Here is a 12,901-nt window from a genome sequence, read left to right as displayed (position 1 = left end):
AAATCACCCATAACTGTGAGTGTATTTCTGATACGGTCCATGATATGGGCCACCCGTGGGACTAAGTTAAAAGCTACGGCCGATCGACCGCATGTCACGCCGTAGTTTTCAAATGGAGTCAGTTAATAGAACTGCCATTCACAGACTTCATTCACTACAGCAAGTTTGGAAATGTGTTGAGCCTCGGTGCCCGCCGTGTTTTAACCGCAAATGGCTATTTACGGATGAAGCAACCTATGATTGCTGTTAATTTATTTGGGTTTCATTTGAAATGTTTCATTTTGAAAAGGTGCTCTCAGTAATTTCAATTTAAACCATTTTTTCAACCGTCATTATAAATGCTCCAAACGTATTTACATCTTCTTTTTTTTCGTTGGAATAATCTCAGGCAAAAAAAAAGAATCGAAGGGTACTAGGATTCTTTCAAAGATGAATGAAAAACATGTACTCCTTATGTTGCAAAATGCTTACTTGTGTCCGTGTCATCTTTAAATGATCGTACCTACTAAATTGATCACGTCTCGTCGTCCATCCTTGTAATCCCGTTGACTAATGGGGATAGCAAAAACAATGTATTTCTTTCGTCAGTTTATCTAACTTGTTTTAATTTTCCTTTTTCTTACTTCCAGGAATGGAACGATTATAAGCTCAAATGGAACCCAGATGACTACGGTGGAGTGGACCAGCTCCATGTGCCATCGGAGCACATTTGGCTGCCAGATATTGTGTTATATAACAAGTGAGTCCGTTTGTGATTGTCTGTTTATTGGTTTGTCTGGTGTGTGGCTAACTTCTGCAAGTAACGGGTTGATTCGAAAGATGAAGTTTCTTCTTGTGTTTTCGAACATTTTGCCTATCTAGCCTTACCGTGCTCTCTATCGCTGTTTAGTTCTATGGAGCAACGTATCATCATTTTCACTTTAATAACAAACAACTGATTTATAGGAAAACTTTCAGCTCGGTTATGTCTTATGCGGTTTGTTTCATTTTGATTTATTTGGATGTACAGACTGATTTTTCCCTATACTAATCACATATTCCTTTGTTTGAAGATTTGTTTTTTGACTCCTTCACAAACTCAAATTGCGCTGCTAAGCGGATGCAAAGTACTGCAGCAAAGTTTCACAATGAAACAAATATACCGTAGTGCAATGCGTGTTCAGATGTTTTTCAACTCTCCTCATCTTCTGTACCATATGACTCGTAACATTCAATTGGTACAATGAAGACCAAAGCTAATACTTAAGAAGAAATATTTAGTTTTGCATCTACTACTCCTTTGTAATGTTTCGCAAGCTGTAAGAGTTCGCAAAAATATTTTTGCAAACGAAGATCACATCGATAAATAACCAATTCTTATTCACCAGTAAGATCTCTGACGATATTAATTTGTATAAAATTAAAAAGGTATTCTTCCGTTTTTCACGCGACAAACGTTCATTATTTCAGTATAAATTACATGCATAAAATTTTTTGTCACGGATTTGGTTTCACTCTTCGTTTGTTACAGGATCTAAATTTTACAAAAGTTTTGGATTTTTTTAAATAATTTGAATTGTTTCCTTATTTTTCAAAAAAAATAATAGTTAGTAGTAAGTATCATCCTGATAGCAGTTCAGGGAAAGAATTATTGGTATCACTGAGAGTACGATGCGGTATTCAAGTGCTGCTCTCTAAAAAGTCTGATTTCAATGTGTATCAAACAACTTGAGGTAAAATAATTGATCGAAACAGTTATTTTATGTGATTGTGCTGTTGTGGTGAGTGTTATTTTTTTGGTGAATAATATTAATGGTGTTATTTATTGAATAAAGCTGAATCGCGACACTAAACAAGTTGAAGCGGCGGAAATTGAGAATTTACCATCCAAAATTAAACGATGTTAGCCGCTCGGAGCGCCATCTGCATATCATTGTCGGGGTTATCAGATTCGAGCATAACAAAAATTGGTTGTGGTCGTTATTCCAAGACCGTAAAATCTAAAAATAGAAAATTGATATGGGGTGGGGTAAAATTTACAAATCAATCCTGATTCCTGTGATTCTGATTGAAAATCTCTAATTGATGTGAAGCAAACTCATTCGCGAATATCACCATGTTTTGTTTACAGCATTACGAATAGGAGAAACAGTATACACCCAAACCTCCGTTTACGTAAACTTATTTTACGTTACCTCTTTTTACGTAACTTTTTTTACGAACAAAATCCCAAATAACGTAATCTTTTGTCGTGAACACGACTTACTTTACTATGTGGCGCCTTTTCAAAATTTACCCTATACAAGAATGGGCAGAAATTTATCGCGAATATCTCTGGATGTACTTAATCCAACAACATAATTTCTTCTACAAGCTGTCGGAAATATGATCAGAAATTTGTGAGCAAATTTTCAACAGTGTTAGATAATCATAAATAACTGAAAACCAAAATTTTCCAAAACTTTTGGAAATAATGAGGAAAATTCATTCACGCTTGCATGTCTTTTTCGCACCGGACGACGGTTTTGAGATAGTCAGGCACATATCAGATCCGATTATCTACTGGACAAGTAAAAAAGGTAAACTTTGATTGAAAACACAGCAACAGTATTTACACAATTTGGCCCTTTGAATGCCAGAAATTAATCTCGTACGGCATTTTGACAGTTTTTTTCACTGAAGTACTCAAATCCGAAAGTAAATAATCGAAATCAAAATTCTGTATGTTGCTATTTAGAACAATAATTGTATATCCGAAGAATTATGCGAAATTTTACTTTACTATACTGTATACGGCACATTTTTCAACCAGTTGTAGTAGAACCAAATAGAAATAAGTATTTGGTAGAAATTTCTGTACCGACCCAGAAGCCATTCATAGAAAGTTCTTTTCAGAAGCACCATTATTTTATCATAAAGAACTATACTAGTTACTTCGTAAAATTTAATTTAGTGTCAATATGTTTAATGTAACTAATCTGTACTTTAGTTTAGATGTATCGTTTCAAATTCTATTAGTGAAAAAGGGGAAAGCTTGCACAATTCACACAATCGATCAACTAATTGATATTCGGAAGTATAAAGCAAAAGTGTCAGTTTTATTCGTTTTCACGGCATCCAGTTAGGTCTCTGACATTACTCACTCGTACTTTTTTTTACGAGCCGAATCCCAAATAACGTAAACTTTTTTTACGAACCAACTTCATAAAAAGAGGTTTTTGCATATAAGGAAAATCATTTCCGGCTCATTTACATTCCAAGGAAATTACTACAATATGGGTATTTTCGGAACGATATTGATAAGTAGATGTTGTAAAACGATGTTTGAGGTGGTTCTGAATTCCAAGATGGCGACTTCCGGTTTATTGATATTACTCAAAACTCCTTACAACATGGGTATTTTTGTAACGGATTTGATGTCGCAAAACGGAGTAAATGTCGCAAAACGATGTTTGAAATGGTTCTGAATTCCAAGATGGCGACTTCCGGTATTTTGGCATTCCTCAAAACCCTCACAATAACGGGTTTGATGAGTAGATGTCGGAAACGATGTTTGAGGTGTTTCTGAATTATGCTTTAGTTCCTTATATGTAGAATTTCGCTTTATTTATGGCTTTTGTTCAGCAGTTTCAACAGTCTTGATAATATGATTTGACTGGTATTTTAGTATTTTTTTTACTAAATCCGGCCATAATTTAGATCTTCCGCAGATATTATACTACTGCCTAAAAAATGTAATTGCCTACTCATGAAAACCATTTCGAAAATATGCATATTGTGAAGGTATTCGAGCAGTTCGAGAATATCAATAAACCATCTTGGAATTCAGAACCACCTCAAACATCGTTTTTTGACATCTACTCATCAAACCCGTTTTAAAAATATCCATATTGCAAAGACTTTCAAGGAATATATATAAACCGGAAGTCGCCATCTTGGAAATTGATGCGACTTAGAACATCCTTTTCCTGCAAATACCAATAATTTTTGTTCCATAGCTATCTATTATATTATACATATTCATTAATATACATACATAGGAAAAACATTTTTTACGTTGAAAATTCAAAATAACTTTAAATTTTTTTCGTGATAATTCGATTTACGAAATCCCGATGATTACGTAAATGGAGGATTGGGTGTACTGGTGAGATCGTTTCTTAGAGATATTGCATATTTTCCTTATTCACAATGCCTCATTATATTTCTTTTTACTAAAAATCGGGCGAGACTAACCTCCGTCGATTATTCGAGGAACGTTTTAATGAATGGATTTATTTTTCTTCGGGTTAAACGCTAAGCTTAGGACGCGCGCGTCAAGTTATGTTCAGATATTTCTTGCGACTATGTTTAACAAGGACGCTTGTAAATATAGTTTAGACTGCTGAAAGAATCCGTTTGGTATTTTATTATTTCGGTTTGGGAGTAGATATCCAAAACTTCTTCGTATCGCGTAATGCGGCTCCATATAAAAAAAAACAGTACGCAATGAATCAAATGTAAGAATTGATAGTGAACCTCCCGACAGCTGTATCCTCCCGAAGTATCCTCGGTAGCCGGCTACCCAGTTAAAAAAACACATGATGTTATTATTCGATAATTTACAAACTAACAACCTCTTCCTGTAATGCATGTGGAAATGCAGAAGATTCCTCGGTTTCCAGTAGTAACATGCATTGAACTAAGTGCAATCAGCATGCAAGGATCAATGTAGTATACACAATGTGAAACTATGTGCTATTCTTAAGCAAGTTATTTCAGGAAAAAATTTTTTAAGCTTCATTGGTTCTGATCAATAACGAAGTAGTAACACGCGGGCGGTCTCTAATACTATTGTTGGTATCATCCTGACCGTAGTTCATCTTTTTCCTCAAATCATGGCGAAAAATTTTGTATACCAATTATTATATTTTGTATGACCGTTTTCAGGAAATGTTCTCAAGAAATTAATAAAAATTGCTTCTGAATCCTGCAATTTTTACGACTTTTCGAAGAAGTCTTCCGGTATCCCACAAGGTAGTCATCTAGGACCACTGATATTTTTGCTGTACTTTAACGAGGTGAATTTTGTCCTGGAAGGGCCGCGGTTTTTATTTGCTGATGATATTAAAATGTATAACATAATCCAGAAAATAGATGATGCAGTATTCATGCACCGCCAACTGTTAATTTTTGCTAACTGGTGTGAGATCAATCGAATGATTCTAAATCTCCAGAAATGTTTGATCATAACATTCACACAAACAAAAAATTCTGTTCGATTTGACTACCACACATATGTGGTACTTCAATTAAAAGGACGACATGTGTGAAAGATCTTGGCATTTTCCTCGATGAGCTACTGACATTTAAAAAACATGTTAGCTACATAGTTGCAAAAGTTTCCCGATGCTTGGGAATTGTAATACGGATAACCAAAAATTTCAATGATATTTACTGCCTGAAAACTGTGTACTATTCACTGGTTTGTTCTATTCTTGTATTTGTGCTATGGACAAAGTTTAGCACCAACTAGGTCAAATGATGGCAGACTTTGCCACAAAATGCCACTAGACGTATTTTGTTTTTCCAAATTTGGTTCAGACTGTCGTTCTGGAAACGACCGTAGCTAGGTTGAAGCCGGGTATAAAAAAACGATATAATCAATCAATCAATCGTTTTGACAAGGGCTAAACTTTCTTAACAGATTTTTTGGCATTAACTATACGGGGCGGGGTGTCAATTTGAAAATTCAAAATCAGCCGCATAACCTTGATCTGTAATAGTTTTGAGCTCTTACAACTCAGTGATTTGTTATTGTTTATATCATTTAACTATTAACCGATGCAAAAACCTTAAACTTAAACACATATTGTTAAACAAAGTAGTGTTTCAGTAGTACACCATTGAAAAATCGGTTTGAATTGACCTATGCTTTCACGAGCCGATCACAGCATGCCATAACGATGTCATCCTCTTGATTTCTCTAACATGGCCGACGGTTTTGATCGTTGCTTCACACCTCGCAACTCATTCAGTAGCAGTTCTGTTTCGGTCTGTATATGAAGGCTTCACGTTATGCATGAAAAAATACCGCACCATTGTGCACAGCATTAGCTTTCGCACAAAACGGAATCTATGAATATTTGCTGTCATATTTTTTCGCATATTTCTGGTCGATGAATAATCAACTGCTCGTTTTGCAGTCCCGGGTTGGCGGTTCAAGGCATAGGGCGCTGGTTTTACAATTGTCGCATGTTCGAGCCCCGACCAGGAAGGGTTCTTAGTGTCAGTAGGATCGTAGTACTAGCCATGCAATGCTTCTGTACGCTATGAATCGGCTGCAAAGTCTTTTGAAACAGAAAGGCCAAATTTCTCGAAAGGAATGTAATGCCCAGACGTTGCTTCGTTTTGCAGTGTCAGTATCGAAAAGACTTACACTTGGTGCGGTTCGATAATGCCGTAGAGAAGGTTACTTGTGCATTTTATGTATCCAACTGATCGGTCCAGTCTCGTGTTTTTACAAATGGGTGCTATCGAATGTGATGAATCTTACGAAAAATATCGTTTTGTATTGTACTTTCACAAAATTAGTCGAATCTTCGAGCCAAGTGTTCAAAAACATTTAAATTCCCACTTCTGCATTGAAAACTAAATGATTTTAAAAATTTTAAATCGATCTTCAAAAACACAAAAAAATTTATTTGATTATAATCTTGGGAATTTTTCAAAATAATTGTTTTTTCAGTATCTGTTTATCGAAAACTGAATCACTTGAGTGTCATGATCATCTCTGAACCTAATGAACTCATATTTGTGAGAAGATTCGTATTAGAAATTTTAAAAATGTACTATATCTTTTAATAAATGTTAAATTACTGCTTTTTTTGTTGTTGTCTTGTTCTGAGCAGAATCAAAGAAGGAAACATTTTTCCGAAGAGTAACATTAAATCAATAAATAGTGTGAAGTCACATTTTTTTTAAAACTAATTATAATTGAGTTTGCACTTATATTTAAACGCTCCTAGAATTTCTGCAGACTTTTATGCAAAATAAACTCAGTTATTTTTAGGGAAGCATATTTTCTCTACCAGAGAGAATATTTGTACGCTTTGTTACGGCAATGTATGTTTGATAAAACTTATGTAAATGTAATCATGACCAGTAAATGAAATAATTATTAGATTGCAAAAAATGCATTGATGTTCATGGATCAGGGTCAGCCGTTTCACCGAAAGCCATTTTGCCAAAAGCATTATCTCGCCGAAAGGGTCATTTTGCCGAATGTCGTTCCGCCGAACGCCATTTCGCCGAAAGGGTTATTTGACCGAATTTTTCTATAGTCTGTATTGTATATCATTTTTAATACCCGGCTTTAACCTATCGTGGTCGTTCACCGGGTGTTGACCTATAGTCTTCTTATTGTGATTGCAATTGATTTGAAATAAAGACAAATGAAAAATGATAAGATTTATTCCCGTTTTTTTTTTAACTACAATCGTACTTTTGAAATAATCCATAAAGACTTAATTTTTTATAATATTTTTTTCATTTTATAATCTTCAGAACGAAATTCCCAAGAAAACTTGTTGACTATATTAGCGTAACTACCAGGCAGTTGTTTGCGATATTTCCCGATAACTTAGTGCAAATGAAAAAAAAAGCCAAATGCGGCTTCGCTACATCGTTTTGTTCGAGTGCTATCCAACCTCGCTACCGCTCGTTCGGACCTGACTGAAGCTAAGAAACCTAGCATTGAATAGACCGGACAAACAAGGCGATTACCAGGAGACATAAAACAAATAGATAATTTTGATGAATAACCAGAATTTGTACTTTTTAATTGATTATAAATTCATAAACGAAATTATCCTTTCGGTGAAATTTCTCTTTCGGCGAAATAATCCTTTCGACGAAATGGCATTCGGCGAAACGACTTTCGGCGATATGGCTTTCGGTGGAGCAACCCGCTCCCAATGTTCATTGTGTTTGGTCTACTATTTAAACTTTAGTATTAAAAAAACTGATGTCAATTACCGAAAAAATCTATCAGAGTTTTCAGCTCCAAATTACATGTGAGGGGAATTATTATATTACTATATAAGTGTTGATATTTTTAAGCCCAGAATATCGATGGCGTGTTTGTTTTCAAAATGCACTGTGATCATCTTCACCATAAATATCGAAAAGCACATGGATTTTGAGTGGAAATAATGGGTTTTAATGACTGTCCCAGAAAGTATAGACGCACTTTGATTTCACTGTAAATAATTCACAAGTGTTAGATATTCAAATTTTCTTCGATATACTGATAATATTAGAATACAACAACAGAATATTATTCTCAACATTTGCTACTTAGCCATTGGCGCACCTTCTTGCGAGCGTTTCTCATTGAATTCCGTATAGACTTCTTGGCGACAAGTCTTGACACTTTTTTCCAATCTTTTTCGAACTGTTGAATGGTTTCGGCTGTCGAGACATGTTTCCTAAGATGTGCCTTCGATAATGCCCAAAATTCCTCAATTGGTCCAAGTTGTGGGCAATTTGGTGGATTCATGACGTAAGTGACATTTTTTATAGTATACCATTCTACCGTTGATTTCGAGTAGTGGCAAGAAGCAAGATCTAGCCAGAAGACAACAGGATCCTTGTGGCTTCGAATCATGGGTAGAAGTCGTTTTTGTAAATATTCCTTGATGTATATTTCGCTGTTCATTGAAGCAGTGGTGATGAAGGGTTTCGAAATCTCGCCCTTACCCTTCTCGCACCGTATAATATTGTGGTCCCGGCAAGGATTTGTAATCGAGTTTCACGTAGGTTTCGTCGTCCATGATTATGCAGTTCAAATTTCCAGCAAGAATCGTATTGTACAGCTTTTGAACCCTCGGCCTGATCGATGCTTCTTATTTCGGACTACGTTTTGGTTGTTTCTGCTTCTTATAGGTTCGAAGATTCAAACGTTTTTTAGCACGAAGAACATTTGACTTCGAAGTGCCCACTTTTCTGGCCACATCTCGAACTGAAACCTCCTTCTTTTGCTCGAACGCCTTCAGTATACGTTTATCCAACTGAGAGTTAGCAGGACCTTTTTTTCGACCCGTTTTCGGTTTATCCTCAAAGGTGTTATCCTCACCGAACTTCCTGATTGCATTTCGCACGGCTTTTTCACTTACTCCTTCCATTTTTGCTATCTTTCTCAGTGACAGTCCGCGTCCTGTGCACCATTTGTACACAATTTTTCGACGTTGTTCTGCTGAAAATCCACGCATTTCGAAACAAAATAATGAAAACGAATAAACAACTGCACAAGTGGTTAGAGAAGAGTTTAAACAACATGACGCAGCCATAAAAATTGTCAGATTCTGAACCATTGCGAAATGCCAGCGGTTTTTGGTTGCGTCCATACTTTCTGGGAAAGTCTTTAACAAGCTTGAATTCATTTTTGTTTTGATCACCGGGTTTTTGGTTCACAAATGTTGAATGAAATATTAACAAACTATAATTTGACAGGAAACGAATATTTTTCTGTTTCTATGTAACTGATTTGCAAATCAAATATTCATTACTGAGAACTTATTCAGAGACTTTGGTAAGTGGCACAAGCTCCACCCCTCTTATGTCTTATAGGTTACATAACACATCACTCAATAAGTCATGTGACTGACACACAGATGGCGCTATCATTGTCAGATCCATATGACGTTAACGAAGTTCCAACTTTCAATAGACTATATGTGAAATTGCGCGATATTTCGTTTAGTAAAAAAGTGACAGTCATTTAAGTGAAGCTACTTTTGTCATTATCAGAACAATGGATTCAAAACAATTTTGTTCGTTAATTTGTCATGGCTTCTTATTGAAAAAAAAATACTGTTCAAGCTGAGCCATGGCTTACTGCAGAAAACCTGAAAAAGTTCACAAATTCAGTTTATATTTAATTGTAAATTGAAATTCCGTGAGAAAGCTGAGGCCGTAGAAATATCATAAGGTAGGTATGTATAATTATAAATGCAATAACATTTGACCATGAGAAAGCTCTGTTCAAAGTGGGTGCCGCGTTTACTCACAGTCAATCAAATACAACTACGTGTTGATGATTCAGAGCAGTGTTTGGTCATGTTTACAAGAAATAATTCGAATTTTCGCATCAATATGTGACAATAGATGAAGCATGGATCCATCATCTCACTCTGGAATCAAAACGATCATGATCTGAGTGGACTGCAGCCGGTAAACCACGTCCGAAGCGTTCAAAGATACAACAATCAGCTGGGAAGGTTATGGCTTCAGTGTTTTGGGATGCACATGTTATAGACTTCGTCGACTATCTTGAGAAAGGAAAACCAATCAATAGCGAATGCTACTGCGTTGTTAGATCGCTTGAATGAAAAAATTAAGTAAAAATTACTTTATATGTTGAAGAAAAAATCACCGTTTCACCCAGACGATTGAACGAATTACACTTCGAATTGTTTTATCATCCACTATGTAGTCCAGATCTGACCCCAAGTGACTACTGGATAAATTCTCGCCATTATGAAATTCAACTTAAACAAAGAAGCAATTGCTGAATGTGAAGGTTATTTTGATACAAAAGACAAATTCTTCCACAAGCACGGCATCAAGAAGTTAGAGCAATGTTGGAACGATTGTATTGCTCTTGAAGGAGTTTACATTGGTGAATAAAATCGATTTTCGTCAAAAAATGTTTTGCTTAGTTAGTCACACGACTTATTGAGTGTTGTGTTATATATGCTAAAAATGTACGCTTCATCAACCTTTTAAAACGAGCAATTTTATTATGAAATAAAGACATAACAGGAAAAACATCCAAAAACTTATTCAAAACTATTCATAGTTGCAAGCAGTTAAATCAATAATCGCACATACCCTGTTTTCTAATAAATTTGAATTTTCAGGCGGATAATATTTTGTGACATGTATTCATAGTCAGAAACTGCTGATAAATCAAATATCCTCTTAGGTCGCGAAACAATGCAGGCGCATCTGTCACACAAAATGAATAAATCTAATTTTGATATGTCCAACGTTACAAGTTGGTAGGTATGGTTCGAATCATTTTGATTTTCCGCTGCGGGCCGAGAGTCACGACAAGCGCTCCGTTCAGATTGAAATGACCCAAAAAACTAGAATCAACTCGTTACGAACCATGGCCCAGTCATACTGTTATCAATCACAGCATCTAAATCAATTGACTACCACAAACTGATGCATCTGAATTTTCTCTCTCTCTCTCTCTCTCTCTCTCTCCTGTTCCTGTTCCTGTTTTTGGCCTTCATGCGATCGAAATGGCTCTGCTGCTGATTGCGTCTCGACTCCAGTGCGGACGGTAACTATGAGGTGACAATAATGACAAAAGCAATTTTACATCATACGGGTAAAGTAGTATGGAAACCACCTGCCATTTATAAATCATTTTGTGAAATCGATGTTGAGTATTTTCCCTTCGACGAGCAAACATGTTTCATGAAGTTTGGATCCTGGACGTACGATGGATACTTGGTAAGTCACTAGAAGTCGCTTATTAGTGGAACACGCCAGGATCGATAGATGGATGGATGGATGGAAGGATGGATGCTGGGAAGTATTTCTACACATGATTTCCAAACGTTGGTACATTTGGAAAATGTACCGAGCGAATAGGCTGGCATGTAGGATGTTGGATGGGTAAATGTGATTGTGATTGAATGAGAGTGATTGAACAACGAATGATTTGACTGCTGCCTGGAGCGGATACGTGCTCATATTGATATGTGCTGTTGTAGATCTGAGTTAGCTAATGAGCAACCGAAATGAAAGAAAAGCTCCGCATTATTCGTTTCACGTGATGTGTTCTGATTTTTTTCTTCCCTGTTTTTTTTCTGTTTTCAGGTGGATTTACGCCATCTTCAGCAGACGCCAGATTCGGATAACATCGATGTGGGAATAGATCTGCAAGATTACTATATATCAGTTGAATGGGACATTATGAAGGTGCCTGCCGTTAGAAATGAAAAATTTTATAGTTGTTGTGAAGAACCATATCCGGATATTATATTTTATATAACGTTAAGGAGAAAAACTCTTTTCTACACCGTGAATTTGATCATACCTTGCGTTGGTATATCGTTTCTCTCCGTACTAGTGTTTTATTTGCCAAGTGACTCCGGTGAAAAGATATCATTATGTATAAGTATATTACTGTCACTCACTGTGTTTTTTCTACTGCTGGCTGAAATTATTCCACCAACGTCGCTAACGGTTCCACTGCTAGGAAAGTATTTATTATTCACGATGATACTAGTTATATTGTCCGTAGTTGTTACCATTGCCGTACTGAACGTTAACTTTAGGTAAGCACTTCAAGTTTGTTTTTCTGTTTTTATTTCTTTGCATTCTTTCGTAATAAATATCCATACCGCTACAACAAGTGTTACAATGCTTAACGATGGTTGAAGTGAGTGTACTTTTATGGCGTGATTTTCTCAGTGATTATTTTAATACATCTTACAGACTACACTATTGACCGTAGAAAACTCTGTTCCTGGTCAATTCTCTTTACAATTATCAGGGAATGTAGTACAACAGTGTGGATATATTTCAAAATTATTGCTTCATTGAACCTCCTTCCATTCGACACAAAATATTACAAATCAATCTCAATTACTAGAAAGTACACTTTGAAAATAATCCGGTTTTGACATATTTTTATGTAATTTATGGATAATTTAGCCAATGCGTCACCCATCGATAAAAACAAATGGTAATCAGAAGGAGCCAAATCTAGTAAATGCGGCTGGTATGGTAGCAGCTTCCAGCCAAGTGCTTCGTTTGCACCCTGAACAGGTTTTGGCTTGTGTACATGTGCATTCTCAAGTAGCAATTAAAACTTGTTAAAATTGGCATGTTTCACATTTATTACAGAGCGGCTATTCATGTT

The 12,901-nt window shown here is 35.9% G+C and overlaps 1 protein-coding gene across 1 annotated transcript in view; it reads left to right on the top strand.

Annotated features, from left to right (window-relative positions):
- The window catches only part of LOC131432544 (acetylcholine receptor subunit alpha-like 1), a 328,833-nt gene that overhangs the window by 282,319 nt on the left and 33,613 nt on the right, over positions 1–12,901 (top strand). Inside the window, exons 5-7 of the mRNA XM_058598881.1 lie at positions 630–739; positions 11,304–11,484; positions 11,854–12,314. Coding sequence (XP_058454864.1) covers positions 630–739; positions 11,304–11,484; positions 11,854–12,314 — 752 coding nt within the window. The remainder of the gene's footprint in view (positions 1–629; positions 740–11,303; positions 11,485–11,853; positions 12,315–12,901) is intronic.

This window comes from Malaya genurostris, chromosome 2, assembly GCF_030247185.1.
Source record: "Malaya genurostris strain Urasoe2022 chromosome 2, Malgen_1.1, whole genome shotgun sequence".
Lineage (NCBI taxonomy): Eukaryota > Metazoa > Arthropoda > Insecta > Diptera > Culicidae > Malaya > Malaya genurostris.
This window is presented reverse-complemented; position numbering and strand designations above follow the sequence as displayed.